Source organism: Rhinopithecus roxellana, chromosome 9 (assembly GCF_007565055.1).
Source record: "Rhinopithecus roxellana isolate Shanxi Qingling chromosome 9, ASM756505v1, whole genome shotgun sequence".
Classification (NCBI taxonomy): domain Eukaryota; kingdom Metazoa; phylum Chordata; class Mammalia; order Primates; family Cercopithecidae; genus Rhinopithecus; species Rhinopithecus roxellana.
This window is the reverse complement of record NC_044557.1, coordinates 134321918-134349804: the sequence shown is the minus strand read 5'-3', so window position 1 is coordinate 134349804 and position 27887 is coordinate 134321918. Positions and strand designations below refer to the sequence as shown.

At 40.3% G+C, this 27887-nt stretch overlaps 1 protein-coding gene across 1 annotated transcript in view; it reads right to left on the bottom strand.

Annotated features, from left to right (window-relative positions):
• Nucleotides 1–16535: 16535 nt before the first annotated feature.
• The window catches only part of VCPIP1 (valosin containing protein interacting protein 1), a 42257-nt gene continuing 30905 nt past the window's right edge, over nucleotides 16536–27887 (bottom strand). Inside the window, exon 3 of the mRNA XM_010371585.2 lies at nucleotides 16536–23394. Within this exon, the coding sequence (XP_010369887.1) occupies nucleotides 22523–23394 (872 nt within the window). The 3' untranslated portion in view covers nucleotides 16536–22522. The remainder of the gene's footprint in view (nucleotides 23395–27887) is intronic.

Genomic DNA, 27887 nt, shown 5'->3' with positions numbered 1-27887 from the left:
AGGGCTCGCAGTCTCCTGCAGGGTTTTGTCCGCACCGCCGAATCTCGCGCCCAGCCTCCCTCAAGAGCCGCCGTTTGAATCTGCGCACGCGGCCCTGAACCCCATTGGCTGTGGGGACCGCACGCGGAGGAGCGGGGGCGGGGCGGGGCGAGCGCGCGCGGCTGAGGGCGGGGCTGGGGAGCTGGAAGCTGGGACTGGAACTTGCGGGAGTCGGGGAACGAGCCCGGAGTCGGGGAACGAGCCCGGAGCCAGGGGGTGGGGCCGCGGGTGGGGCATGCGGGCCGAGCTGTCACAGGACCCGGAACGCGCCAAGAGGCGCACCGCGCGGGGCCTGCTGGGAGAGCCAGTTCCTGCGCTAGCAGAGGAGCGGGTCCGGAAGCGGTGCAGCAGCGGGTCCGGAAGCGGGCGGTGGAACTGTCCAGCTGCCCCAAACTGCTTAGGGTGAGCGGACTGAGTTTCTGGCGGGGTGGGTGGTCCCGCGGCCTAGTGTGGGAACGTCTCCGCAGCCTCGCCTCGGCCACAGCTCCTCGCTCCTTAGGTGTCTTCCGTCTCACTAGTTAGGAGGCGCGGTTTTCAGACTTGAGACAAACCTAACCATAAATTTGCGCGGCCGTTATTTTTTAAGCAAAAATGTGAGCTATTTACCCAGACATCATAGCCACGAGAGTGACGAAGACTCTGGCAGGAAACCAAATATCACCTATTTTCCTCAAAAAGCAGCTGAAGCGTGACAAGTGAAAAAAAGTTCCTAGCGGGAGACGTGCTTGGAACGGGAGATAATCTGTGTCTACCGCTGGTCCTCCAGGTGCTTAATTTTGTGTCCGCTCTACGGGAAATAACGTGCGCGGCGCAGGAGCCCGGACTGGAGAATAACCCGTGAAGACGACAGTGGACTGAGCATTTCGTCCAGATGAATGAGCATGGTAGTTAAGTGTAGAAGATGACCTTCTTTCCTCTGGAGAGACCGGGGAGGGGGGAACCACCGGAGGAGTTTCTAGCGGTTGCAGCTACTTGAGGTTCCAGTCTAGTAACTACGAACTGTTCATTTCAAGTAGCATTAAAGTAGATTTGCTACAGTGACAATTAGACTTGGCTAAGGAAATTTGCAAGGCAGCATGGTCTACTGCATAGAGCACTGAGCCGCATGTTAACACTGTAACAAACACTTGCTATTTTGAAATTTAACGCTTCATCTTTTGCAAATCAGATGCAGGTGCGGAGTGAATTAAGCGGAGCTGAATTAAGAGAAGCTTGCATGCACTACTATCAAAACCTAAACACACTGGCTTTTTTTTTTTTTTAACAGTTCCTTTTTTCAAGGTATGGATTCTGGGAAGGTAAGGGAAGGTAAAACAGCATTTCTTTTTCTCTCTCTCCTTTGTTATTTATTTATTTAGAGACTAGGTCTTGCCCTGTCCCCCATGCTGGAATGCAGCGGCACAATCATAGCTTACAGTAGCCTCGAACAGTGATCCTCTTGCGTCGGCCTCCAAAGTAGCTGGGATCACAGGCGCGTGCCACAAAACCTGGCCAAGCGTTTCTTCCAGATCAGTGCTTACTGGGTTGCTGGTTCCGTAAAAATAAAAAATAAATAAATATTTAGAAATGAGTTCCCAAATTTCATTATGTTCCCAATGTCATTTGCAATCACTGTTTCACTGTTTTCTTATTTGCCCCTGGGTCATACATTAATGCACTTATTTATATCTAACAGGAAGCAGAGCTTCTGCTATATTTTAGGCTGTATTCAGTTTTATACAGAATATCTTTTTTAGAGCTTGAAGACAGATGTGTTGGATTTTGACAGTAAAACAAATTTCCTTCGTTCTTACATATAGAGAAAAACAATTCCCAGAAAGATAACATTGTGAATTTACTTAAATCAGTTACAAAACTCAGGGCAAAGTGTGGAATTAAAGTGGTTTACAGTCATTTGAATACACATACTCAGATGTATTATAAACTAAGACGGGTTTTTTTTTAAGCAAATATTTAGAGATTTTATTCAGAGTATATAAAGAATTCTCAAAACTCTCAGAAAAATCAGCATTTTAAAAAGGGCAAAAGATTTAAACAGATTTCACCAAACAAGATATAGATATACATACATACATGACAGGCAGGTTAAATGATGTTCCACCTCATTAGTCATTAAAGAAACGCAAATTAAACCACAATGAGATACTACTATACTTCTGTTAGAATTAGCAGTGAAAATGACTGACTCTACAAATGTTGGTGAAGATGAAAATGCTGAGCAAGTACAACTTGCATACGTTGCTGGTAGGGATGCAGAATTCAGCCATTTTGGAAAACGTTTATAGTGGCTTTGTTTCATTTGTTTTTTAATTTTTGTGGGTACATAGTAGATGTATATATTTATGGGGTACATGAGATGTTTTGATACAGGCATGCAATGTGAAATAATCATATCAAGGAGATGGGGTATCCATCACCTTGAGTATGTATCTTTTGTGTTACAAACCCCTTACACTCTTTTTTTTTTTTTTTTTTTTTTGAGACGGAGTCTCGCTCTGTCGCCCAGGCTGGAGTGCAGTGGCCGGATCTCGGCTCACTGCAAGCTCCGCCTCCCGGGTTCACGCCATTCTCCTGCCTCAGCCTCCCGAGTAGCTGGGACTACAGGTGCCCGCCACCTCGCCCGGCTAGTTTTTTGTATTTTTTTAGTACAGACGGGGTTTCACCGTGTTAGCCAGGATGGTCTCGATCTCCTGACCTAGTGATCCGCCTGCCTCGGCCTCCCAAAGTGCTGGGATTACAGGCTTGAGCCACGGCGCCCGGCCCCTTACACTCTTATTTTAAAATGTACAACGAAGTTATTGACTATAGTCAACTTGTGCTATCAAATAGTAGGTCTTTTTTTTTTTTTTTTTTTTTTGAGAGTCTCACTCTGTCGCCCAGGCTGGAGTGCACTGGCGTGATCGCCACTCACTGCAACCTCCGTCTCCCACGTTCAAGCAATTCTTGTGCCTCAGCCTCCCAAGTAGCTGGGATTACAGGCATGTGTCACTATGCCCAGCTAATTTTTGTGGGGGGTTTTGTTGTGTTTTTGGGTTTTTTTTTTTTTTTTTTTTTTTTGAGACAGTTTCACTCTGTCGCCTAGGCAGGAGTCTAGTGGCGTGATCTTGGCTCACTGCAACCTCTACCTCCCAGGTTCAAGAAATTCTCCTGCCACGCCAGGCTAATTTTTTGTATTTTTAGTAGAGATGGGGGTCTCACCATGTTGACCAGCCTGGTCTCGAACTCCTGACCTCAGATGATCCTCCCGCCTTGGCCTCCCAAAGTGCTGGGATTACAGAGATGGGGTCTCACCATGTTGACCAGCCTGGTCTCGAACTCCTGACCTCAGGTGATCCTCCTGCCTCGGCCTCCCAAAGTGCTGGGATTACAGGCGTGAGCCACCATGCCTGGCCTAATTTTTGTATTTTTAGTAGAGACGGGGTTTTGCCATGTTGGCCAGGCTGGTCTCGAACTCCTGACCTCAGGTGATCCATCCACCTCAGTCTCCCAAAGTGCTGGGATTACAGGCATGAGCCACTGACCCTGGCCTGTTTTTAAAGGTTTTAGATTTGGGGTCTAGCTGTGTAGCCCAGGCTGGAGTGCAGTGGTGTGATTATAGCTCACTGTAACCTTGAACTCCTGGGCTCAAGCAGTCCTCCTGCCTCAACGTCCTAAAGTGCTGGGATTACAGGCATGATCCATCTGTGCCCAACCAGAGATGCTGGTGTGATTACTAAAAGAAGCAATCTTCCTTGGTTTTCTTGCACTCCTATATACATCTTGCTGGGTGTGCCAAGATTGCAAGGCCCTGAGTACTCTTTTATACAGGCCGTTTCTAAGGGTTGTTTGCAGCTAGTTGCCTTGAGAGATGAGGTAATATCTCAGTCTGAGACAAAAACCAGGTTTACTTACTGCTTACTATAAAAGCAGTGGATTCCCAAGTTCAGTGTTTCTCAACTGTAGCACAAATCCACTCTATGCATGACATCCATCTGGTACCATTACATTGCCCCATGGGACCTGAAAGCAAGAATAACTGGCACAAATATGTCGATGCTCAAGGTGTTTGCTGTGCTATAAGTAATATCAATACATTGTCGCCAACCTAAGAGTCTGGTGTCTTCAGGTAAAAGGATCCATGAGCCAGTAACAGTTTAACTTAGTTTGTAAGTAGGGTAAAATCAAATCCCAGACCTGACAGCTAGAGTGTCATGAATGAAGGGGCACTCACAACCCCTGTCACTCTCCTTATTATATTTAAATCTCTATGAAGTAAATTTTTATTTTTCCAATTCAAATTTTCATTTTAGAATTCCTAAATTCTTCAGTCCAATTTTTACTGGATAAAGTGCATGTCTTGGGATTGAAAATAACCATCAGACAGGTGTGGCTCACATCTGTAATCTCAGCACTTTGGGAGGCTGAGGTGGGTGGATCACCTGAGGTGAGGAGATCGAGACCATCCTGGCCAACATGGTGAAACCCCATCTCTACTAAAAATACAAAAATTAGCTGGGCATGGTGGTGTGTGCCTGTAGTCCCAGCTACTCAGGAGGCTGAGGCAGGAGAATAGCTTGAACCCGGGAGGCGGAAGTTGCAGTGAGCCAAGATTGCACCACTACACTCCAGCCTGGGTGACAGAACGAGACTCCATCTCAAAAAAAAAAAAAAAGTAACCATCATCAGATATAACAAGAAAAAGAGAAAGAAAGCTAAGGAAGAAGGAGGGAAGAAGGAAGGAAGGAATGGATCAGACCCTTCTCTCATAGCTATAGTTGTGTTGGATATGAAGCTCCAGAGACATAGAAAGCATTCATAGCTAGTGGTGACCCCTTTCTGCTTTGTGAATGGCTGGCTTTTGCTTATTTGGTAAAAGGTTAAAATCTTTGAAAATGACAATCTCAACGTTCTGATTTTTGGTTTTAGAAAAGCTACTTTTAAAAGCTGCAATACTGGACTCAAATACTGAAAAGCTAGTGATACTCTGCTGTTCCTCTTTAGTGAATTACTGATAAATATCACAGTAAACACATTAGTGCAAAGTTGGTTCATTTGTACATATTCATGTAAATTACCATAATAGGGAGGTAGTGGTATAATGTAAAATTTCTGCACAGAGCACATAGCACCTGGTGCTATAATAAAGATTGAGAATCCCTATTCTTAGAAAAGAAATGCTTATTAATCTTATTTATTTCTTATTAATCTTATTTAATTCAATTTAACAAACAGTTCTTGAACACCTACTCATGCTACACGTTAGTACTACAGAGATAAATTTTGCTCTCAAAACAGTCTCAAATATAGCACTTTAACCTGTTACCAGGAAAGTTAAGCATTCTGTCTTCTAAATTACTCTTATTTTTCAACTTAAGTTAATTTTTTTTTTTTTTTTTTTTTTTTTTTTTTTTGAGACAGAGTCTCGCTCTGTCGCCCAGGCTGGAGTGCAGTGGCCGGATCTCAGCTCACTGCAAGCTCCGCCTCCCGGGTTGACGCCATTCTCCTGCCTCAACCTCCCGAGTAGCTGGGACTACAGGCGCCCGCCACCTCGCCCGGCTAGTTTTTTGTATTTTTTTAGTAGAGACGGGGTTTCACCATGTTAGCCAGGATGGTCTCGATCTCCTGACCTCGTGATCCGCCCATCTCGGCCTCCCAAAGTGCTGGGATTACAGGCTTGAGCCACCGCGCCCGGCCAACTTAAGTTAATTTTTTTAGGTAGAACTAGCTAAAAGAAACTAACTTAAAGTAAAAGCAAAGTCAGATTTGAACATAGATCTCTAAATTGAGAGAACCAACTTAAAAAAAATTTAATATATGAAAATGTACTTTAAAATCATGTACATGCAAATAAAGGACATACTCATTATTATTTTAATAATACCTGCAAAGTATGTTTTAGATTAGCTATAACTTGGTAAATTAATTCTCAATATTAAAATGAATAGTCTTTTCCTCTACTATATAAATCTACAAGTCTTCTCCCAATTATCCTTCCTTCCTTTCTTTTCTTTTTTTTGACAGGGTTTTGCTCTGTTGCCCAGGTTGGAGTACTGCATGCAGTGCAGTGACACAAACATAGCTCACTGCAGCCTCAAACTCCTGGGCTCAAGTGACCCTACCACCTTGGCCTTCCAAAGTGTTGGGATTGCAGATGTGAGCCACTGAGCCTGACTCAATTATTTTGAATTCAGATCTATTAGTGAGTTCATATTCTGTTATTCTCTCATACTGTAGTAATATGATCCATTCATGTAAAGTGTACAATTTAGTTTTTAGTATCTTCAAAGAGTTGTGCAACCATTACCACAATCAATTTTATGCCATTTCATCACCTCCCCCAAAAATCTGTACCCATTAGCAGTCATCCCCCATTTTCTCCCAAGGTCCTCAGCCCTAGGCCAACAACTACTCTACTTTCTGTCTCTTTGTTTGCTTTTTAAACAGGGAAGAGCTAAACAGATTTATGTTTCAAAAGATACCCCAGATGACCATGTGGAGGATATATTGGATTGGACATGACTAGAAACTGGGAGATGAGTTAAAAGATTTGCGGCCGGGCGCGGTGGCTCAAGCCTGTAATCCCAGCACTTTGGGAGGCCGAGACGGGCGGATCACGAGGTCAGGAGATCGAGACCATCCTGGCTAACACAGTGAAACCCCGTCTCTACTAAAAATACAAAAAACTAGCCGGGCGAGGTGGCGGGCGCCTGTAGTCCCAGCTACTCGGGAGGCTGAGGCAGGAGAATGGCGTAAACCCGGGAGGCGGAGCTTGCAGTGAGCTGAGGTCCGGCCACTGTACTCCAGCCTGGGCGAGAGAGCGAGACTCTGTCTCAAAAAAAAATAAAAAATAAAAATAAAAAAAATAAAAGATTTGCTATAACTGGGTGAGAGACAGGAGCTTAAACTGATGCATTGGCAGTAGCGATGGAGAAGACACGATGATGGAGAGAGAAAAGGTGAATCCAAACTCTCAGGTTCTTACTTGAAAGACTGGCTGACTGGTGATGCTACTAATTTGGAATAGGATACAGGAGTAATTATAGATTGGTGGGTAGGAAGTGAGTTCCATTTTGGAACATGTTGAATTTTGGGTATTTGGTGCTTCCAGATGGAGAGAGATGTAGTTCACGAGTGGGGTTGGGATTGAAAATAAAGATTTGTGAATCACAGGATGTGATTAAAGTCACAGGAGTAGATGAGATTGCCTAGGAAAAGAGTGTAGAGCGCGAAACAGGGCTAAAAGTTAAGTAATGGGAAATGCCAGCAAGGAACAGGCAGAAGAGGAAGACTTGCAAAGGAGTTTAAGGGATAGAAATCATGGAGGTGATATAATATAAATCAAGGAATGAAAGTTTCAAATAAAAGGAAGAAATGAACTCAAATGCTGTAGAAAGTAAAATGGGACTGATTTCTTTCTACGGGTATATATTGGATTTAACAGGGTTTGGTGACTTTGTGGCCATCGTTTCAATGTCATGGTGGTGGTAAAAGTCAGATTTCAAGAGGACTGACAACTGATTAGGTAGTGAAGTCAAGACACTCTGAAGATACTTGTGAGAGAAGGGAAGGCAAGGCAGTGATACATGGTTATGGGAGGGAGGGAGAGAGGGAGGGAGAGATGGATGGATAGATGGATGGATACATTTAAAGCAATGATTTCAACCCTACTGGAGCCAATATCCCCTTTTTATAACAATATTTTTTATTCCCTATACCATACTAAAATGAAATTCATAGATAACTTACACATTACTTTTTAAAATTTTTTTTACTGCTCTATTTACAATATAGAGGACAGACAAAAGAAATTTATAATAAAATCTCTCTTGGGCACAACTAATACAGGGCACAACTAATAGGTAGAGTCACTATGAACACAATAATCTACAAATACAGACATCCATACGTGGGCTATATTAGTGTCTTAAAACTTTGAGCTGGGTTGCCTTCAGTAATGTGATTTTCTAAAATGGGGAAACAACTCTTGGTTCAGCCTGAACAAAATAAAATACAGTTTTTCCTTGGTTTACTTGTTAGCTGCATTTCTGGAAATATTCAATTATTTTAAAATAGCGCAAAAAACACTTGTGCACTTAAGTATAAAAGGAAGTCTGGTTCTAGCTTATGTAATTATAATCAGGTGTTTCACTTACATGACTGGTTGAAAGGTAAATGGAATGCAGGATACTTCTTCCTCGTGCAGGACTGTCTCACACATTGCAAGAGCAATGTGTTCCCAGTCCCAGGACACTAAATGCCAGTAACCACTGTCAAGAAGCACAGATTCCCCTTAAACTTTCAAAAATTCACTGTGCCCATTAGTAATGCCTGGACATGCCAGGCCAGTAGAGAAGGAGAGGCTGGAAAAAGACAAGATAGATTATTATATCTATTAAAGTAGAAGGTGATAACATTTAGAGTGGAGATAGAAAGATCAGAATTTAAGAGAAGCACACATATTCATATTTTGGTGGATGTCATGTTTCCCACCAATTAGTAATAACCCTGCTTTGAGGATTTTGTGGCATGCTAGTAAGTTATCATTTTAATGTCCTGAATACCCTCTTCCCTAACTTGGAGTTCCTATCCTTCATTTTGAACCCTCGGTTAGTAGGCTTACTTGTTGTAAATGAGGACTAGAGTTTGAACATTATGGAAAATTACTTTTTGAAGAGAAACATTACTTTTATTATTACAGGCCAAAAATGTTGCAAATTTCAGCAAAGGTGTGTCAGTTTCCTATTGCTGCTGTAACAAATTACCACAAATGTAGTGGCTTAAAGCAATACAAACATGGCCAGGTGCAGTGGCTCACTTGTGTAATCCCAGCACTTTGCGAGGCGGGCAGATCACGAGGTCAGGAGATCGAGACCATCCTGGCTAACACGATGAAACCCTCTCTCTACTGAAAATACAAAAAATTAGCCGGGTGTGGTGGCACATGCCTGTAGTCCCATCTACTCGGGAGGCTGAGGCAGGAGAATCGCTTGAACCCGGGAGGCAGAGGTTGCAGTGAGCTGAGAGCGTGTCACTGCACTCGGCGACAGAGTGAGACTCCATCTCAAAAAAAAATAATAAAATAAAATACAGGCCGGGCGCGGTGACTCAAGCCTGTAATCCCAGCATTTTGGGAGGCCAAGACAGGCGGATCATGAGGTCAGGAGATCGAGACCATCCTGGCTAACACGGTGAAACCCCCGTCTCCACTAAAAAATACAAAAAACCTAGCCGGGCGAGGTGGCAGGCGCCTGTAGTCCCAGCTACTTGGGGGGGGGGGGGGGGGGGGGGGCGGCTGAGGCAGGAGAATGGCGTAAACCCGGGAGGCGGAGCTTGCAGTGAGCCGAGATCCCGCGGCCGCCGCACTCCAACCTGGGCGACAGAGCGAGACTCCGTCTCAAAAAAAATAATACAAACATTGCCCTAAGGTTCTGGAGGCCAGAAGTGCAAAAAGGATTTCATTGGGCTAAAATCAGGGTGTCAGGAGGGCTGTGTTCGTTTTCTGGAAGCTCTAGAGGAGAATTTGTTTCCTTGTTTTTCCAGCTCTTAAAAGCACTGTGCACTCCTTGGCTCACCACCCCTTCCTCTGTTTTCAAAGCCAGTGGTGTGGTACCTTCAGATCTTTCTCTGACTCTCCTGTCTGCCTCTTCCATTCGTAAGTGTTCTTGTGATTACACTGGGCCCACCTGGATAATCCAGGTTAATCCCTCCATGTCGAAATCCTTAATGTAATCACATCTGTAAAGTCCCTTTTGCCATGGAAGGTAATATATTCACAGGTTCTGGGTATTAGGACATGGACACTTTTGAGAAGTCATTATTTTCTCTACACAAAAGTGTAGAGCAAGGGGTCTTGGGTTTAAGTAGGGACACTTCAAAACATTTCTTTCTCTTTACAATTTTTCTTCCCATGCAGTTCAAGTGCTCTTATTTTTAACTTTAAAAGCCAAACTAAGAATTCTATAACTGCTTATGTTAGACAGTGTGATTTCTATTTATAATTTCCATCAAATTTAAAATAGCACCCTAAATGTAGACTGAAGATTAGCAAAAATATTGGGTGGTGAGGGGACAGAGAATGGAGCAAACATTTCTGTATCCAAGATAGAGTTCTGAACCTGAGTTTTGTTTTCAGATTGAATACATAGTTTCATCGTTTCTGTCCAAGCACTTTTGTTTTTTGGAGCTATTTCCTTCTAGGATTGATTGGATTGACTGACTGACTGACTTTTTTGGAGACAGAGTTTGCTCTGTCACCCAGGCTGGAGTGCAATGGTGCGATCTTGGCTCACTGAAACCTCCACCTCCCGGATTCAAGCGATTCTCCTGCCTCAGCCTCCGGAGTAGCTGGGATTACAGGTCCACACCACCACGCCTGGCTAATTTTTTGTTTTGTTTTGTTTTGGTATTTTTACATGTTGCCCAGGCTGGTCTGAAGCTCCTGAGCTCAGGCAATCCGCCTGCCTGGGCCTCCCAAAGTGCTGGGATTACAGGTGTGAGCCACCGTGTCTACTCATTCTAGAATTAAAAAAAAAAAAAATAGCTGGGCCTGGTGGCACCCCTCTAGTTCTAGCTATGGGGAAGGCTGAGGCGGAAGGATCCCTTGAACCCAGGCATTTGAGGCTGCAGTGAGCTATAATCACACCACTGCACTCCAGCCTGGGTGAAAGCACAGTGGCTCACATGTGTAATCCCAGCACTTCGGGAGGCTGAGGCGGGCAGATCACGAGGTCAGGAGATTGAGACCATCCTGACTAACACGATGAAACCCTCTCTACTGAAAATACAAAAAATTATCCAGGTGTGGTGGCACATGCCTATAGTCCCATCTACTCGGAAGCCTGAGGCAGGAGAATTGCTTGAACCCAGGAGGCAGAGGTTGCAGAGGGTAAGAGTGGGTGAAAGAGTAAGATCCCATCTCTTAAAAAAAAAAAAAAAAAAGAAAAAGAAAAAGAAATATAGTCTTCTAGGTACTATATTAACCAGGGCTTTTCAAACAGTATAAGCAAATCCTGGAGTATTGTCCTTTTGTTACAGGAGGATGGGAAGCAGTAGGGACAGCTCTGTGGATGGTGCATATTCCTGGGGAAGCAATTTAAAGATTTAGAGTAGAAAATGAATTACGTATTTTTTATTATTTACATAATAAAAATACAACTATATTTATCATATTTCCAAACTGAATTTGTAGAGATAAAACAATTATCAAATAAAATGCCAAAAATTAGCCAGGTGTGGTGGCATGCGCCTGTAATCCCAGCTACTTGGAGGCTGAGGCAGGGAGAATTGCTTGAATCCGGGAGGCAGAGGTTGCAGTGAACCGAGATCATGCCACAGCACTCCAGCCTGGGCAACTGGGCAAGACTCCGTCTCAAAAAAAAAAAAAAAAAAAAGTGAATAGTGGGACATAAAACAAGATAGTTGAAATGTCTGTTAATCTTGTCCACAATCTATTCCTACTTTCTTCATGTGGAATAACTGTTAGTGAATTTATACCCAGGCAAAAACAAGACGCTTGTTCTCCAAATAAATTAAATTACAATGACTGCCTTGATTTCACTGGGTGAAGAAACAGGTGAAAAAACAATTACAATGTTTGCCTTGAAAAAACTCTAACTTCTAATTGTTGTCCCACAAAAAAAAAAATTTTTTTTTTCATTTTTTTTAATTATTCTAGGGTAAATGAAACCCTTTTCATTTTAATATTTGGGACCACCTTGGCTTTTTATTTGCTTAATTAAACTATAGATTTTTTTAAAATGCACTTATGGCTAAAAGAACATAACTTGAATCCCATCAACCTTGACAATGTAAAAGTAATAAATAGGATAGCTGATTTAAAAAATTAGGAAGTAGAATGAGAAGATAAGGGATTTCAGAAAGTGTAAAAATGCTAATTTCCTCATTTTTCATAGGGAGAGTCAAGAGATAATTTTGAAATTAATGGATTAATAAACAGAGACCTAACTATATTATTTAAAGTTATAGAGAAACCTACAAAGGGCAAGGGAACTAATATTTTTCACAGTAGAGGAATAAAACACTGTCTAAAGTCGACAAATCAAGAGATTATACCTATGATATCTTATTTAAGTTGTGGAGGTAACCACCAAAGATAAAACAGTTGATTTAGCGATTGGGATGGGATAACTGGGTTCCTTCTATAGTTTTGAATTATTTTAGCCATGTACATGTATTGCTTTGAGAATAAGTTTTTGTTTGTTTGTTTTGTTTTGTTTTTGAGATGGAGTTTTGCTGTGTCGCCCAGGCTAGAGTGCCCTGGCGCATCTCGGCTCACTGCAAGCTCCACCTCCCGGGTTCACGCCATTTTCCTGCCTCAGCCTCCCAAGCAGCTGGGACTACAGGCGCTGGCCACCACACCCGGCTAATATTTTGTATTTTTAGTAGAGACGGGGTTGCACCGTGTTAGCCAGGTTAGTCTCGATCTCCTGACCTCGTGATCTGCCCGCCTTGGCCTCCCAAAGTGCTGGGATTACAGGCGTGAGCCACCGTGCCCGGCTGAGAATAAGTTTTAAATGGGAAAAAATTAAGGCCTATTTCAATGAGAACTTTTCCAGATAGTAATTTTCCTAATTACCCCATGTACCAAACATACATTTAATAACATTCTAACGTTTAGAAAAGAGCCAAATCACCTGCCATAAGAAAGATCACATAATGATAATCCTAAATCGAAATGGAATACTGTAAGCACAATTTAAGGTAGGCCGTTGATTACTAGCCGCTTAGGCAGTCCCACTGCTTAACGGAAACAGAGGTGACAGATACTGGTAGAGGCTGTGAGAAGCTATAGGAAGAACTGAAACTCATCTTTCTAGGTCGGGCACCATGATTTGTGCCTGTAATCCCAGCACTTTGGGAGCCGAGGTGGGTGGATTGCTTGAGTTCAGGAGTTCGAGACCAGCCTGGGCAACCTGGAGAGACCCCATCTCTACAAAAAATACAAAAATTAGCCAAGAGTGGTGGTGTACGACTGTAGTCCCAGCTTCTTGAGAGGCTGAGGCACAAGAATCGCTTGAATCCATGAACAAAGATCGTCTGCAGCACTCCAGCCTGGGCAACAGAGTGAGACTCCCTACAAAAAAAATAAAAATGCCGGGTGCAGTGGCTCACGCCTGTAATCCCAGCACTTTGGGAGGCTGAGGCGGGTGGATCAGGAAGCCAGGAGATCGAGACCATCCTGGCTAACATGGTGAAACCCCGTCTCTACTAAAAAATACAAAAAATTAGCCAGGCCTGGTGGCGGGCGCCTGTAGACCCAATTACTTGGGAGGCTGAGGCAGGAGAATGGCGTGAACCCGGGGGGTGGAGCTTGCAGTGAGCAGAGATTGCGCCACCGCACTCCAGCCTGGGAGACAGAGCGAGACTCCATCTTAAAAAAAAAAAAAGAAAAAGGCTGGGTGCTGTGGCTCATGCCTGTAATCCAGTACTTTGGGAGGCCGAGGCGGGTGGATCACTTGAGTTCAGGAGTTCGAGACCAGCCTGGGCAACATGGTGAAACCCTGTCTCCACTAAAAATACAAAAATTAGCTGGGCGTGGTGGCATGTACCTGTAGTCCCAGCTGCCTGGGAGGCTGAGGCACGAGAATCACTTGAACCCGGGAGGCAGAGGTTGCGGTGAGCCGAGATCGCACCACTGCACCCCAACCTGGGCGATAGGGCAAGACTCAGCCTCCAAAAAAATAAAATAAAATAAAGAAACTAATCTTTCTATAGTCCTGCTAATGTTGAAAGAAATCAAAATAACTGAGGGCTTCTAATCCCTAATTTGATTCTGGCTTCACTGTTTTGCTTACATTTGTGTTATTCATCTGTGTATCTAATTTACATTGGTCATATTACAAAGACACCTTTTCATTTCAAAGGAGAAGCTTATGTATGTTACTTTTGTATACTCAGTGCAGAATCTCATTCCTTGCTAAAGGTTTTTCTTTTTCTCTAGCAACCCTATTTTCAACAGTTTTCTCAAAGTTCCTCATCCTTTTCTATTCAGCTGGCTCACTGCCCCCTTATAGGAAAGATCTGGAGTCTAAAGTATGGCAAACATAAGCATCCCATTTAATTTTGTTTGATAGATTGACCTAGTTAGTAAAATATTTTTGGAGATACTGAGTCTTGCCAATTTATTTTTAAGAAACAGGGACTCACTCTGTTGCCCACGCTGAGTGCCGTGACACAATCATAGCTCACTTATAAACTTCCCCAGCCTCCTGAGTAGCTGGGACTACAGGCATGCACCACCACACCCAGCTAATTTTTTTTCAATAGTGTTGGGGTCTCGCTATGTTGCCCAGGCTGGTCTTGAATTCCTGGCCTCAAGCGATCCTCCCATCTCTGCCTCCCCATGCACTGGGCATGATCCTCCATCCCTGGCCAGTTTGATTTTTTTTTTTTTTTTTTTTGAGACGGAGTCTTGCTTTATTGCCAAGACTGGAGTGCAGTGGTGCCATCTTGGCTCACCATAACTTCCGCCTTCCGGGTTCAAGCAATTCTCCTGTCTCAGTCTCTCGAGTAGCTGGGAGTACAGATGCATGCCATCATGCCTGGCTAATTTTTGTATTTTTAGTAGAGACTGAGTTTCACTAAGTTGACCAGGCTGGTCTCAAACTCCTCACCTCGCGATCTGCTGGCCTTGGCCTCCCAAAGTGCTGGGATTACAGACATGAGCCACTGCGCCTGGCTGGCCAATTTGATTTTTAAGTATCCTATCAATTATTTAGGTCTCAGATGGTACATCACCTCTCAGGAAGCATTCCCTAACCATTTCGCAGGTCAGGTTAATTCCTCTTGCAGCATAATCCCACACCACCCAATGCTCCCCCAATATGTACAGTTACTTGCTTGTTTAAATGTATCTCTCTCTCACTAAAAATGTAAGTGTAACGAAGGCAGGAAGTGTCTTTTTCAGTTTATTATTCCTTATGTTTAGCAAAGTACCTGACACATGATTCCATAGAAATAAATTTTCTAGGCGAGATGCATATAGTCCATGAACTATTTTTTGAGAAACATCACCTTTGGGAAACCTCCCCTCCAAAGCAGCAGACACACTTAGTAAACAAGAATTATTTTAGGCCCTTGAAAAACTGGACTTTAATCAGTGATTCTCAAATGTACCCAGGTTAGTCATGTAAGAAATTCTGAAACTCTTCCTTAAAGCACCTCCAAATTTACAGGAGGCAAGAAAACAAATTCAAGGAAGGAAGAACTTGGGATGGAGGACTAGGGTCCAGGAAGGGAACTAGTAGGAAGTGAAATTAAAGCTGTTGCTCATGCCTGTAATCCCAGCACTTCTGTGATTTGAGACTAACCTGAGCAACATAGGGGAACCCTTTCTCTACAAAAAATAAATTAGCCAGGTAAGGTGACACACATCTGTAGTCCCAGCTATTTGGAAGGCTGAGACAGCAGGATCACTTGAGCCCAGGAGTTTTGAGATTGCAGTGAGCTATGATGGCACCACTGGGCACTCCAGCCTGCACAGCAGAGTGAGACCATCTCTTTAAAAAAAAAAAAAAAATTAAAAATTAAAAAAGCCAGATACTCTATACACTGAAATGAATTAAAACCATGTTGGTGTATCTGAAAACAAGCTAGATTGAACAATAAATATAAAGACTTATGTGACCACCAAATTTTATTCCTTTGCTAAATTACAAATGTAGCATTAAAGTTAAGAGCATAGACCCTGAGTCTTAAACATCTGGATTTAAATCTTAGCTCTGCCACCTAACTCCAGGACTTTAGGTAAACCAACTAATCAACTTGTTTCCTAAAAGATGATAATGATAGTACCCAACCACGAAGGGTTTTGATGGTTAATTATTGCATGTAGTGTTCAGCCTATTGCCCAGATATAAGGAAAAGAGTCACTAAACGTTAGCTATTACCAATGTGTTTTGTGCTCATCTCCATCTTTGGGATGTAAGCTCTAAGGACACATGGAATTTGTCTCATTTGGAACTGTTTCCCAGGTTTTTAAAACAGGCATTTGATCAGTACTTGTTTAAAATAATGAATGACTCCTCTATTTAATAGACCCCGTTTCTACTAATACAAAAATTAGCCGGGCATGGTGGTGGGCGCCTGTAATCCCAGCTACTCGGGAGGCTGAGGCAGGAGAATTGCTTGAACCTGGGAGGCAGAGGTTGCAGTGAGCTAAGATGGTGCCACTGCACTCCAGCCTGGGCAGCAGAGCGAGACTCACTCTCAAAAAAGAACAGAAAATTAAAAAAAAATACTGATTCCATGAATCAAATACAAAAATGTCATCATTTTATAGGTAGACTTCGTACTATACTTGTTTCTATAAATAGAACAAACAGGGATAATCCCCCCCAATTCCTACATCATGTATCTGTTTTTCAAATAATTTATGTGGTGTGACAAATGGGCCAAAGACAGGTTTACTTCTAAGGAGTGTGCAAATTTGAAGAGCCCATATGTTTTTCACCTCAGTGTATCATATACAGTTCAGAAAATCAATTAAAGACTTACTTCAGTTTTTCTATATACATTTTTAATGATTAGAAACAATCGATTATTAAGTCAGAATTGCAGTTACGTCTGAAAGAGCCAGACAATAAAAATAAAATCCATAATGAGCTGTTATAAGTAGGATGTTTATCTTACTAAAGAGTTTTTAAGAATTCTATTCTGATGGTATGTGACCAATGGCATGCATATACAAGACCTCAAGTCCAAGTTTGGGATAACTGTAGCCAACACCTAAAGGAAAGGTAATTATGTTTAGTTTACATGGGGCTCATACCCATGTCACTTGTCCCATCAGCACTATGCCCTCTGCAAGTGAGACTATGATGACAATGGTAGGCAGAACAAAAGGTTAACAATTGTGAAAACACAAGGTTACAGAAGAAGTGGAGGCCTTGAAAGGCTCCAAGACTTGCCTTGGATCACAGAGCACACTGTTGGTTCATGAGATTCTCAGTGCTGCACATGGTCATAAAGCCCTTGCATAAATGTTTGAATATACAACCATCCATTTTTTAGTCAATTATGTACAAGTAAAATAAGTTTTAATGTAACAACTTACTTAAATAATGTGTGCCCTGTGAGGATTTATCCCACTTAATGGCAACTGAACTCTACCATATTACATTAACATATAACAATAGTGAATATTTACTATGTGTCAGGCACTCTTCTAATCATCAGATACGTGTTAACTCATTTAATACAGCCACCCTAGGAGCAGATGTGATTATCCTCCTCTCAGAGAGGAATGCACAGAGCGGTCACAGAAAGCAGCGTACCAGGACTCAGACCTAGAAAGTCTGGTGTCTAAGGCTAGACTCTAAATTACTGAGTTAAATGATCTAATAAAATGTATATTAAGCATATACAGTAAAACTTAAATGTGTTGACTGCTAAGCTACACAAATGTTATTTAGTACTATTATCTGTAATTCCTTTATCACTAACCAGTATTTTTTTTAAACCACCACAAAATCAAATTCTCTATTAGAATTTGCCTTTATTTTTGAATATTCAGTAAGCATTATGGCCCAATTATGTAATATGTCTAAAGAAATTTTGCTGGCTGGGTGCAGTGGCTCACGCCTGTAATCCCAGCACTTAGGGAGGCAGAGGAGGGCAGATCATTTGAGCTCAGGAGTTCAAGACTGGCCTGGGCAACATGGCAAAACCCTGTCTCTACAAAACATACAAAAACTAGCCAGGTGTGGTGGCACATGCCTGTAGTCCCAGCTATTCAGGAGGCTGAGGTGGGAGGATCACTTGAGCCCAGGAGGTTGAGGCTGCAGTGAGCCCTGATCGTGCCACAGCAATCCAGCCTGGGCAGCGGAGTGAGACCTGTTTAAAAAAAAAAAAATTGTGCACTCTTTTTTCACTGGGTCCATTTCATCTAGCAATAAATCTACATTAAGGGGAAAAATTACTATTGCTGTATGATAACTCACTTAAGTTCAACAAGAAAACTTTAAGAATCTCTTTATAAAACTGAATTATATGTTCATGCATTGTAATTCCAGGAAACTAAAGAATATAAAATTACCTTTAAAAACTAATGTGCAGAATTTCAGGGGAAAATCAGTATTAACTTATAGTTTTATTACTGATATAAAAGAAAACTTCAGATACTGTACAGTAAGGTATGCTGTAGAACACTATAATACACTATTACCAATTATTCATTACTCAAATGTAATATATACAGCAATCACGAAATCAGAAAATAATGGGCAACAGCCAGTGCCTTAAGGGTGACATAACATCTATACTATTTTATTGAGCAGTTAAAGCACTTGCTATTTTTCTAAATATTTACACTATTACTGCTTATGTTTACAAATTCTACATATCGTTTCCCTCCAAAAAGTAGACTTTCCAGTTCTTGGCACTAATTCTTAAGTCAAATAAGCCTGGAAATACTGATAACCTTTTCATTATTTTATTGCTCTACCACAGGCATAAGGGCTCAGGACGAGATTTCTGCATTCTAAAGAAAAGTATGCAACACCTTAAACTTTTAAAAACTAAGTAATTGATACTCACAAGCAGGTAACATCAACTAAAACTTTTTTCTTTACTAATTTTTCCTTTTCTTTTACAAGAGAATAATCATTATTATACTACAAAAGCATGTAGTCTCCATAATTAAAAAATTAAATGTCAGATATACAAGTAATGGCATTTTCTCCAATAATTCACAATTTTTACAATTTCTGCTATTTTGGAACAAACATTAAAATTCTCACGATTTAGGTATCATTAATTATTAACTGAAACACTTAGCATCTCAAAGAATTATCAAGAATGGTAGAACTTGTAATTAACTCTATAACTTACATTGGTGATATAGTTCCCCTGTTATTTTATTTCTTAAATATACATTCTACTAAGCAATATTTTCATGTGAACAGCTCTGGTTTGAAAAATTAATTTATACTGTGAAGAGCCTTAAGATTGTACAATTTTGTTAAATTATATGATAACCTTGAATGGTAGGATACATTTACTCGACTTAGAATATGGCGCTCTCTATTATTATAATAAATGGTCATTTTTAATTCACATTAAGTGGAATTTAATCCAATTTTGCAAAGGCTTTGTTTTTATAAAAAGCTTAAGATGGAAACCTTGCTTTGAGAACCATAAAACCCAAAATCTGTGCTGCAGTATTTTAAGTATGGACCAATTGAAATTACTGTTGAAAAATGAAGACAAAACTGTATTGATATTCTGAAATAAATACTTTATGTTGTCACTATATTGACCAGTTGAAGTGTAATAACAGAAGTAAATTTTTTACCTAAAGGTTAGTTATTAGTGAGGTCTACATATTTAGAGAGTTATTCTGTAGCAGATAGTATTGGTAGGTAACTACATAAAACAATACTTTTATACATTTTGCATTTAGTAGCTAACGTGATGTCAGTACAATTCTCAAAAACCTGTCATTAGTAGTATGAGTTGCTAGCAAGTGATCTTCCCTGAGGTAAGAGACCATATGCAAAAGTCAGTGTTCATCTCCAATGAAGATACCTAAAAATAATGGCAATAAGGACCTGTGGCCAGGAATTACGGATGCATTTCAGATTGATATCTTAATTGCACGCAGTAGGCTTGACTGTAAAAACCAAACTAAAAATCACTGGAAGACACAGAGCCAGTATCAGTCAAAAAAATTAGTATTTGCTAACTTTCTCAGGCCTCTACCCTAACATTTTCCAATAAAATATCTGAAACAGAGTGAAGGGGGAGAAATGGGTTTGCTCTTTAACTAGTTCCTGAGTAACCATTCTCATGGAGTTAATTATATTCTATTTTAATATATGGCAGCATCTTGTTTTCTTCAACTTACACCAATTTCTCACTACCAGTATTCTAGATATATACTATCTTCAACACTACCTGGACTTCAGGTCATCAACTTAAATTTGGTATGATTACCTATAGAAAGGATTATTGAAGAAAAAATTTACAACTTTATTTCAATGTTTACTGAAGCACTGCAAACAGAATTGCAGGAATGCATTTTAGTTATAATCTTACATCTAGGGCTAAAAAAATTTTTTTTTACCTGAGATGTCTAGCTTGCACTCCAAGATGTGGCTATATCACAAATGGCAGTACTAGAAAAATAACCATTCTACAGTAATGTATTTGGTTATGAAAACCATATGGAAAGACAAAGGATGATATTTAAAAACTTAAAGAAACCCTATTCTAAAACTTCTTTGTGAGGATACCTGGCCTACTTCTCAAAAACCATCAAAACACCCCCGCCAAATTTTCAGCTGATTTGAAATAATTTCAAGAAATTTGATCACTTATCAGAATTGAGCCTTTTATTCATTTATCAAGGGAGAACCCAAATTGTTATTGTACTATTCATACCTAACTGGCTTTTAAATAGCATTGCTGTAGCTAGAGAAATAAAGTTGTTCAGAGATTAAGTCCATCTTCTAACATTCACATATGCATTCTAATTTGCACTAAATGTAAGAATAGGGAGATAAAGTTTGTTTCTGATATTTTATGTTAATGCTATGAGATATCTGTCAGTTATCAATGAAGAAAATATTTGTTAAAGATGATTATATCATTTTACATGAAAGCAGTGCATTTTTTGATTAAACAGTTTTCCTGTATTTAAATCCCCCTCAAAAAAGTTCCAGTGGCTGAAAAAGCCAAAAATAATTATAGTGGTTAGTGAAGTGATATTTGTAATTTGTAGTTTAATACACAGAAGCCACCTTTACTAAGTAGTAAATAGTATTTGGTAGCTACAGCTCTTATTTTATGCAAAAATAGTGTACAATATAAAAGTTAAAAAATTTCCTGCTGTTTTGATAGGGAGAAGATGCTTGAAAGAAAATATAGGATGAAGATAAAATATAAAGACAAACGTGATAATGTGACAAAAACTAACCCAAATATATATTTTGCCCAGATACACCTGTAAAATGTCTAGATTCTCCATTCTTTCCTTATTTAAAATAGAGTAGTTTGTTTAAGAAGTGGGTTCAGTTAGAGATACTTTCACAGAAAGATGACCAAAATCTGCCTTATCTGGAAACACAAGTTAAAGTACTGTCTATATCCCTTATGAATCAATAGGCAGAGATTTTTAAACATCTGATAAAATACTTTGACATACATTTTCTTAGAATTACAAACACAGTTCTGCATCTGTTACATGTGCGAACAGAGACAGCCAGGCTTTGAATGCTCTAGGTAAGAGATTGTATTAACATACATTTTGTCTTTCAGCCATTCAAATTCAACTTAATTTCAGTGAACAGAGGAAAAATATGGGTTGAAATGTACATTTCAGAATACAGATTTGCAGAATAAAATAAAATAGTGCAATACCAATCTCAGGATAAACACTTTTGTTGTTTTTAAGGAATGAGCATGAAAGCTGCTTCTCAAGGAAACTGGCACTAAAGATTTGATGAATACACTAAGCAAACACCCAGCCGATCAGGGTGTGATGCAGTAAAATTTGCATCTAAACCCAAGTGAAGCCAACTAATACAGAAACTTACGGATTCTAAGAAAAAAAAAAAAACATTTTGGCTCAAAGGGGCGTAAATACACTTAGCATATACAGGCTTAAATACCACTGATCAAAATTGTAGAACAATTAACTCATTCATAAAGATAAACTCTTATTTATAAATTCTCTACTGCTACCATTATTTCTTTTTCTACCACACTTTGCAATCAACTTTTCTGCAAGATTGAAAAAAAAAATCAGGTGGTTCTTGACCAAGCCAGGAATCAAAAATAATGGTAACATATTAATAACGAGCACACACAATTGGCTGTGTTGACTCAGACAGCAACACAACTGAATCACATTGACCTCATCAATCTAGAAGAGATTTTTCCCCAACCTTGCACAAATCAGCAAAATGTTGTATCATTACATTCTATTCTCAAGACATTTTCGCCAAGAAATCTCTATGAATGTGTTTACGTTCATGGAAACACTTGCATCCCACTGTCTAATAAATAATTGTATGAATTTTAAGATACAATTTAGTCCAGATAAAATTCAAGTTTACATAAACCTTTTGACACTAGTATGTGAGATGGTTACCTTGATGACATCAACATTAGCAAAATCTCATTTCCCCTCCATTTCTAGCCTTTTCAGAAATCAAACGTATTTAGTAAGACAATTTTCTTGTTGGAAACATTAACACTTTCGTGGAATTAAAATTACAAAGAACTTCCAATGAACCACATACATGGAAAAAAGTCATCTCAGCAGATCTAATAGCTAATTTATAGAAATTCAGAGCCAGCCTGGGCAGCAGTATATTAAAAGCTATGGCCAATCACACACTTGCTATCATGCACTGAATAACAAGATATAATCTTTGAATTACATACGTACAAGATTTTTAATGACTAATCAAGTTACGTGGCCCAGCCAACAAATATTACATATTCACAATAAACATTCTGCCTTTATTAGCCTCTAATTAAATCAAGAGTGATCCATTGGCTCAGTTGTGTTAGTCATCTCAGCATCTTGACTATCCATCTCTTCAAGCTCCTCCACGGAATTTCCCCTTTGTGCTTTTGACCTTGTGGCAAAGGCTGCTCCCAGTGCATCTGCTACACAGCCATCAGTTGTTTCTGTATTCAAATTTTCAGTACCACCAGTTAAAGGAAAAGATTCAGGCAAGCCAGTCTGAAGACTCTCAGACTTTGCAGAAGAACTCACAACTTCTATTTTCCTTTCAGGAGGATCAGATGGTGACTGCTCTGTACTTTGATCCCGCAAGTGCCTGTCCATTGAAGCCTGAATAGAAGAAACCATTTCCTGCAATTTTTTTCGCTGGGCCTCAACCAAATCAGGATCAAGCTGCCTGCCGTCTCTCATTGTTACTACTCCAGGAGCTATTCGAATAAGCTCACTATTACTAGAAGAAGCTGTGAATACAGAAGGCTCTGTTTTAGTGGAACTATTACTAAAGTCTGTCCCTGTGTTATGCTTTCTTACAACTGAAGTTTCCCTAGCTCTTGGATCAAGGTGTGGGTTACCAGATGCAGTTCCTAAAGAATGCCCTTTTCCCTGAAAGGCAGTTACGTTATGAAGTTGCTCAGATTTCTTTTTTACTACTCCACCACTACCTAGTTTTAATAGCCCATGTGAGGGACTTGATTCCCTACTTCTTGTAGTAGCCTCTGCTCGAACCTGACTTACAGCCTCTTTAACTAAATCTTCAACATCAGGACCAATGGGGAAATGTCCTGCAGCATCCACACACAATTCCAGTCTATCTTCAGAAGCATTATAGACAAAGGTTTTGCCAGGCAGATGTGGAAAAGTACAATGCTTGCCATCAGCCATTCCTAAAAAGGGGAAAAGATATTTAACATATTAAAATCTTAAGGTATTAACAAAGTATATTCAAGACAATTATAGTTAAAATAGTGAATTTTAAATAACAATTCACAGATAACAGCTTTCAAAACAAAATTCATTCAAATTTATTGTATTACAAAAAAGAACCATCACCATAGACCCTGAAGTAGTTCTCCCCAGAGATCTTTTTTAAAAAATCATCCTATTAGCAAAGTTAAGAACGGGGCTTGAGGTCGTGCAGTGGCTCACACCTGTAAACTCAGCACTTTGGGAGGCTGAGGTGGATGGATCACCTGAGGTCAGGAGCTTCAGACCAGCCTGGTCAACATGGTGAAACCCCATCTCTACTGAGAATACAAAAAAATAGCTGGGCGTGGCAGCAGGCGCCTGTAATCCCAGCTACTCGGGAGGCTGAGGCAGGAGAATCGCTTGAACCTGGGAGGCAGAGGTTGCAGTGAGCAGAGATCACGGCACTGCACTCCAGCCTGGACAACAAAAGTGAAACTCCATCTAAAAACAAAATGGGGCTTGAGGCCAGGTACAGTGGTTCATGCATGTAATCCCAGCACTTTGGGAGGCAGACGGGTGGATCACCTGAGGTCAGGAGTTCAAGACCAGCCTGACCAAAATGGTGAAACCCCATCTCTACTACTAATACAAAAAAAAAAAAAAAAATAGCCGGGCGTGGTGGCATGAGCCTATAGTCCCAGCTACTCAGCACAGCAGGCTAAGGCAGGAGAATCGCCTGAACTTGGGAGGCAAAGGTTGCAGTGGGCCGAGATCAAATCACTGCACTCCAGCCTGGGTGACAGAGTGAGACTCTGTCTCAAAAAAAAAAAAAAAAAAAAAGAATGGGGATTGAAACAAACAGCTGAGCTATAAAGAAAACACAATGTGAACAAATAAAAGAATATACTTTTATTACTAAAATTCAGATTATAAACTTTGCCAAAACAGTTATCAAGGCAAAGTGAGGTATACCTAACTTGTTACACAGTGTGTTGAACTAAAAATCAAGTCATTCTATTGAATTGTAAAATACCAGAAAGGTGTTTTCACAGTGTGCCGTAGGTATGTATCTTTCACAAATATAAAAAAAATAAGATATTCCATAGTTAAAGCAGTAGCTATGGGGCACATTTAGAAAAACTAAATAATGCACTGTGACTTCAGTGTGAACTAACACTTGCTTGTAAAAAATTTAAAATACCTTATTCAATTAAATTCCTTTGAAATAATTCTTATTCATTTCTGGTAGGCCAGAACCACCCAAGTAAGCCAGGGGTTATGGATGCTCCTCACAAGACTCACTGCTGTTTATTTCTCCTGGTCCACTAATGTAGCAGCAGAGGATAAAAATTTTAAAGTAAACTCTTATTTTCTAGTCAAGCAGTTGGTCTCACTACAGGGTATTCAAAAATTTTACACTTGTTTCAGCCTGTGTATTAAAAAAAAATGTGTGTTTTAAACAATCCACTACCTTTACACTTTAAAATTGTCACTCTAAGTATACTCCACATATGTGACAGTAAGCGTTTTCCAATTTATAACATTATATACTATTTTGGAAAAAAAGATAAAGAATATTTTATAATATATGGTACATCGTAATATGTTTCTGGCAAAATATAAAGGCAAAAGCAAACTAGTTAGAAACAAATGAAAGGGTAAGTGCTAGCTACAGAAATTCAGAGAGGAGGGATAATGAATAAACTTGGGAATGCTTTGTGGGCATTTAGGCATTCTCCAGTTTTGTAGGATATTAAGAATAGTTATTCCTTCCCTTAAAAGAGCTTCAATGGTTCTAATGTACCTCTCTGAGAATATTCCAAACAACTAGCAAAAATAGCTCAATTGCAAATGAATAAATAACATACATTAATTTCAAATAAACATTAATTTCAATGGTAGGTAAAGTATCAATTAATAAAAATCCAAGTAGAATTTCCTCTTGACACATTTTCAGCAGAGATAAATGACAAAAACAGACACGCCAAAGTTGAAGTCAGAGATGTGGTCTAAATACTACTTTTCTGGGCACATCTGGAATGAGTTTATTGGTTACCAATCCCTGTCCTCAGAGATCTATAAACTATAGCTCAGGAAACAAAGGTAGCAAAGAAGAGAATTTTATAAGGCCAAAACTGCCTCAAGGCAAAGCTTTTAAACATCCATCTGAATAGATAACATCTACTGAGTCTCACTATGTGCCAGGAACTAAAATAGACTCTGAGGATTTAAAAATAAAATTACCATAATTCTTAGAAGACAGATATAAAAAGATGATTATAATACAATTGGGTAAGTATAATGATGGGTATATTACTCATTTCACTCAATTATTTAAGGATTAAATGAGAAAACATTGAAGCACATTAAAAACATTAAAACATTGAAGCACATACCACAGTGCCTAATATCAATCAGGTAGTCAATATGTTTTAATTCTTCTATTAGAACAAAAAGGCCGGGCGCGGTGGCTCAAGCCTGTAATCCCAGCACTTTGGGAGGCCGAGACGGGCGGATCACGAAGTCCAGGAGATCGAGACAATCCTGGCTAACATGGTGAAACCCCGTCTCTACTAAAAAATACAAAAAACTAGACGGGCGAGGTGGCGGGCACCTGTAGTCCCAGCTCCTCGGGAGGCTGAGGCAGGAGAATGGTGTAAACCCGGGAGGCGGAGCTTGCAGTGAGCTGAGATCTGGCCACTGTACTCCAGCCTGGGCGACAGAGCGTGACTCCGTCTCAAAAAAAAAAAAAAAAAAAAAGAACAAAACGGTTTTGTGGCCGGGCGTGGTGGCTCACTACTGTAATCCCAGCACTTTAGAGGCCAAGGCAGGCAGATCACTTGAGGTCAGGAGTTCAAGACCAGCCTGGCCAACATGGTGAAACCTAGTCTCTACTAAAAATACAAAAAGTAGCTGGGCATGGTGGTGGTGTGTGAGCCTGTAGTCCTAGTAACTGGGGAGACTGAGGCAGGAGAACTGATTGAACCCAGGAGGTGGAGGTTGCAGTGAGCTGAGATGGCGCCACTGTACTCCAACCTGGGCGACAAAGCAAGACTCCATCTCAAAAAAAAAAAAAAGGTTATGCAGTTGTTTCCAGATTGCTACTGTGATGCTTTCCCTTGGCTATCCCTAGAAAGAGTCATAGTTCCACATAAGTTCATCACAGTATTACTTACAATGAAACAATGGAAAAAAATCTCAATTTTCAACAAGAAATAATTAAGTAAATTATTTCCTATCTACCTGATGGAAGTATATGCAGCTATTAAAATTTAGATAAATAGGCCTGGTGCTGTGGCTCACACCTGTAATCCCAGCACTTTGGGAGGCCGAGGCGGGCATATCATGAGGTCAAGAGTTTGAGACCAGCCTGGCCAACATTGTGAAACCCCATCTCTACTAAAAATACAAAAATTAGCCAGGCATGCTGGTGCGCGCCTGTAGTCCCAGCTACTCAGGAGGACGAGGCAGGGAGAATTGCTTGAACCCAAGAGGTGGAGGTTGTGGTAAGCCAAGATTGTGCCACTGCACTCCAGTCTGGGCAACAGAGCAAGACTCCATCTCAAAAAAAAAAAAAAAAAAAAAAAAAAAAAAATTAGCTAAATAATGCTTGAACCCAAGAGGCAGAGGCTGCAGTGAGCCCAGATCACGCCACTGCACTCCAGACTGGGCAACTGAGTGAGACTCCATCTCAAAAAAAAAAAAAAATTAGATTTAAGCTGTGATGCTTGATATATACGGTAAAATGTGCATGATGCTGCAGTAGCAGGAAAAAAATCTAAGTACTATGATTACAATCTTGCCTAAAACATGTATGTATAAGACAAATATTTTTAAATGATAGGTGATGTTTCCCATTTCTATAGTTTCTGGACGTTTATACCGTTATTAAAAAACTCCAGCCAGGCGTGGTGACTCAGCACGTTGGGAGGCTGAGGCGGGAGGATCGCTTGAGGCTAGGAGTTTGATACCAACTGGGCAACATGGTAAGACCCTGGTCTCTACAAAAAAACAAAAGGTTAGCTGAGAGTGATGGCATACACCTATAGTCTCAGTTTTTTGGGAGGCTGAGGCAGGAGGATCATTGAGCTCTGGAGTCTGAGGCTGCAGTGAGCTATTACTGAGCCACTGAACTCCAACATGGGTAATAACAAGAAACTGTCTAAAAACAAAACAAAAAACAAACGCCCCAATTTAAAATATATATTTAAAAATCAACGGATAGGCCAGGCACAGTGGCTCACACCTGTAACCCCAGCACTTTGGGAGGCCTGGGCAACAGGGCAAGACTCCCTGTCAAAAAAAAAAAAAAAAAAAGGATATACTTTAAACACAATACAAATACTGTTGTGATACTTTTAAGCATAATTGTTCAGGGTTTTTTTTGGCAGGTATAGACAGAATGTTCAGATTTCATATAGTCCTTTGAATTTTAAGAAGCAAGGCACATTAAAAATTCTCTATCACATAT